The sequence below is a fragment of the Nematolebias whitei genome, chromosome 23, assembly GCF_014905685.2.
Source record: "Nematolebias whitei isolate Nwh7 chromosome 23, NemWhi1, whole genome shotgun sequence".
In the NCBI taxonomy this organism is placed as follows: Eukaryota; Metazoa; Chordata; class Actinopteri; order Cyprinodontiformes; family Rivulidae; genus Nematolebias; species Nematolebias whitei.
The window spans coordinates 12,666,571-12,671,250 of record NC_056520.1 but is presented as its reverse complement, the minus strand read 5'-3'; the positions used below and the strand labels follow the sequence as shown (position 1 = coordinate 12,671,250).

Sequence of the window (4,680 nt, the reverse complement as noted above, 5' to 3'; positions counted from 1 at the left end):
CCTCCATCCATCCATCATCCGTCCTTCCATCCATCCATCACCCATCCCTCCATCCATTCATCATCCATCCATCATCCATTCATCCAACCATCCATCTATCCTTCCATCCATCCATCCATCCATCCCTCCATCCATCCAGCCATCATCCCTCCATCCATCCAGCCAGCCATCCTCCATCCATCCATTCATCCTTCATCCATCCATCCCTCCATCCAACCTCCATCCATTCATCTTTCATCCATCCATCTTCCATCCATCCATCCATCCATCCATCCATCCATCCATCCATCCAGTCTCTTTTCTGTTAATAAACTGTTTCTATTCCAGAAACTCATTTGAAATCTAAAACATAAACTCTGTTTCTCCAGAAACAATTTTGGCTGTTTTTGACAGATGATTTGAACTAAATGCAAATAAACTTATTGGGATTATCTTTGTTGAAGAGGCAACATTTAACTGCTACTTAGACAACATTCTCAAAGTTGAAGGTTCAAGGTTCTTTATTGTCCTTCGCATCACATGTGGTACATGAGGTGGAACGAAATTGTGCACACAAGGTCCCAGTTACACCCAAAAATATAAAGTATAAAAGAAGAAACAGTATTTAAGGATCTAAGATATACACTAAGATATACACTAAACACTAATAATGTAAAATAATATGGTATATTAACAAATATTTGAAATTATTCAACTCCTTTGCAGGAAAACAAATAAAATAAATAATGTAAATAATCATAACTCTTTACCTCAGCTGAGGTCAGAACGAGCTGAAACTTCTGGGAGGAGATGTGGTTGAATTTTCAGGTTTTGACATATTTTCTTTAAAACTAACCACCATCAGTGTGACGGCGTCTGTTCATTCATTCAATTCATTCAACCTTTATTTACACAGGTAAAACCCATTGAGCCTCGAGGACCTCAGAACAAGAACCAACCACAGAGTTGATAAGTTAATAAGACCACTAGAGGTCCACTGTCCACAGTTTGAGACATCGTGGACGAGCAAAGAGGGCAATAGCTCTGTCATAATTTATTTGTAATATTTTTACAATAAATAAACAGAATTCTTAATTCATGTTAATTTCATTCAGCAGTCAAGTAAAACAGCTAGACGATATATCGTTGATAAGTTTAATGTCAAATTTTGTCACTGGGTTGTAATATATATATATATATATATATATATATATATATATATATATATACATATACACACATACTGTACATACATACATATCTATGTATATATGTTTGTTTGTATGTATGTGTATGTATATAAATATATATATATATATATATATATATATATATATTACAACCCAGTGACAAAATTTGACATTAAACATAATCCAAGCATCGTTTTCAACCCCCTTTTTGGCATCTGCATTTGGTAGCAGGCCAGATTAACAAAGACCATGAAGAATAATGTAGTATTTTAATTCCACAGCAGAGAAAGCTATGTAGTCGCTGTAAGTCTACTGGGGAAAAATATCGGTATTGGTATCGGTTATTGTCCAAATAAGTTTTAACATATCGGCGTGTCGGATATCGGCCAAAAATCCAATAATGTGCATCCCTAATATTTATACAATATATGAATTTCTGTCCCCCTCACATTTAAAACATATTTGTTTGGACTACACCACATTTACCATGAAATATTAGTTCACCAAGCGCTGTTTCCATTTCTTCATAAACTAATCCATTCCACTTGATCAATAGGAGAAAACTAAAACCACTAAAGGTCCACTCCGGGTTTTTCTGGTTACCTACAACAACAGCACCACACAGCGTGCAACGTTCCTCCGGGGGTAATTGACGGGGTGGGGGGAGGAGGAGGAGACACCTTTGTGTTGCACGCTAGCTTAGCGCCACCTTAGTGCGGGAAGTTGTAGAACGGGGATGGGGGGGTTAGGATGCATGAGAGAAGCAGAGCGCTGCATCTGTAGCATCTTAGCTAGTGCGTCTGTATTGCACGTCGCTAGCTTAGCGCTACTTTTGTCGACTGGGGGGGGGGCAGCATTGTGCCATGCTCTCATAGTTGTTGAATCAAGTGTTTATTGATGTAGGTAAACATAGATGTTTAACAACCCGTTAAAATACAACAGAATGCAGGAAATGGCATCTACTTCTTTATTCAAAATTTTATGGGGGAGGACCCCCAGACCCCCCACTGATGTGTCCTCCCCAAATTACAAAATGTGTCTGACATCACGTAACCACTGTTCCCGCTCATTTTTTATTTATGGATGCGACTCATTTATACAGAGAGACTAAACTAAACCCTAATCATGGACTAAAGTTGCCGAATTCATGGAATTTTCACAGTTGAACACTTGCATACGTAAATGTGTTGGAATAAATGGAGATGAGTCTGAAATTTCAAAATATCGAAGGCCGTGCATCAACAGGGATTTGAAATATATTTTGGGGGAATAGTCAATTTTAGGACAAACTCCACAAGAAGAGATTTTGTTGCTGGAACATGACATGAGAAGTACGACAGGAAACTGTCAGCTGGACATGTAGGGGCAGATCACATGATCAGCGTTAGACCCGCCCACTGAGTTTGATGAGCGAGGGTGACAGTTAATATCATTTCATGATGACACTGGAGGGTGGACTGTGACAAAACGAACTAACTAAATAAATCATTAACATTAGGGACAAGATTAAATAAATAAATACGTAATTAAATGTATCATTTAAGTATTCAATAAATCATTAAATACACAATTAATTAAATGTCCCATGAAATAAATAAATGTACTTTTTAAATTATTTATTTCATGATTTATTTACTTAATTTAGTCACATTTCTCCCTCCAGTGACTTGAAATTATGTTAACTGTCAGTCTCACTCGTCAAGCTCAGTGGGCGGGACTAGGATGGCTCGTGAACAGACCCTGACGCCTGATTGGCTGCTCCTCACAGCAAACGAAGACTAATCTAAGGATTGAGCCACAGGCCAGAAAATATACTCCTGTTCCATTTGCCACAAACTCTGGGGAAGAAGCTCCAGCTGCTATATCCCTAGCTTGGTTTGAAATATCTCTAACCAGTTCACGAGAGGAAGCGGCCATGTTTAAACGGACTTCAGACCAAAGCAATGGATTTCACATGATCAGCGTTAGTCCCGCCCACTGAGTTTGATGAGTGACACAGACGGCATCATTTCATGATGACACTGGACTGAAGGGTGGACAAAATTAAACAAATAAATAAATCATAAAATAAAGAATTTAAAATGTATATTTATTTATTTCATGGGACATTTAATTAATTGTATAATAGTTTAATTGTACATTTACTTACGTATTTAAAAATTAAATGATACATTTAATTATTATGCATTTATTTATTTAATTTTATCACCTTCCACCCTCCATAAGATAAAGGTTCTGCTGTTTACAGAACCCATTTAAATCAGTGGAACCATACAGAACTTGAATCTTCTAATAAATAAAAAGCGCATAAATATTTCATGGGAGCAGTTTCAGCAGACGAGCAGTAGATGGAGTCACGATGTGTCCAACCAGACTAATGAAAGTAGCTCCAAGCCTTTCTTTAAATCATCAAAGTGTTGTAGAATCTGAGAAAAATCAACCTGTCGGCATCACGTTAGGAACATTTGACTGTTTGCATCAAGTTTTGTTTCATAAAATATAGAAGCTGACATTGAAATAATCAAAACTATTGTTAAAGGGTATCGTGATGCATGCTCATAATCCAGGTCGACAAATCCAACAACGTTAATCCATGTTCTCTGGACAGATTTAAAAATAAATAAATAAATTATTTAATTAATTTAAAAAATAATAATAATAATAACAAATAAATAGAATAAAAATAATACAATTTTGATATATATATATATATATTTTTTAATTAATTTTAATTAATTAATTTTATTTTATTTATTTATTTATTTATTTATTGAATCCGTCCAGAGAGCGTGACTTACCTTTGTTAGACTGTTAAAGTGACATCATTATAAAACTTGTCTCTGTCCCGTCCTCAGATCACTCGGTGGCGGCAAAGTCTGGAGGCTGTTTCCATGGCAACGCCTCGGTGACGTTGGAGGGCGGCGCTCAGAAGCCCATGGGCGACCTGCGGCCTGGCGAGCGGGTCCTGGCCTCGTCCGACGGGGACATGGTGTTCAGCGAAGTCCTGACCTTCCTGGATCGAGACCCGACCGCCCGCGGACTCTTCTTCACCCTGCGGACCCGAGCCGGGCCTCGGATCTCGCTCACCGCCGCCCACCTCGTCTTTGTGTCGGAGGGGAACTGCTCGGAGGGGGCGGAGCCAGCCCGCGGTACCCTCAGGACGGTGTACGCCGGCGACGCCCGGCCAGGTCAGTGCCTGCTGGTGTCGGGCGGCAAGACCGGGGGCCTGTCTCGCATCAGCCGGGTCAGCGTGACGACGAGGGCGGGGCTGTTCGCCCCCCTCACCCAACAGGGAACCATCGTGGTCAACGGGGTGGCAGCGTCCTGTTACGCCGCGGTGGACCAGCATCAACTGGCTCACTGGGCCTTTGCCCCCCTCCGACTTATGTACAGCTGGACCGGGAGCGCCGGGGGCCACGGGGACGGGGTCCACTGGTACCCCCGGGTTCTACACTGGCTGGGCAGGAAGCTGCTGGACTCCGGACGTCTCCACCCACTGGGCGTTGCTTAA

The 4,680-nt window shown here is 40.5% G+C and overlaps 1 protein-coding gene across 1 annotated transcript in view; it reads left to right on the top strand.

The window, feature by feature from the left end:
• LOC119428956 (indian hedgehog B protein-like) overlaps positions 1-4,680 on the top strand; it is a 20,545-nt gene extending 15,865 nt beyond the window's left edge. Inside the window, exon 3 of the mRNA XM_037696666.1 lies at positions 4,025-4,680. Coding sequence (XP_037552594.1) covers positions 4,025-4,680 — 656 coding nt within the window. The remainder of the gene's footprint in view (positions 1-4,024) is intronic.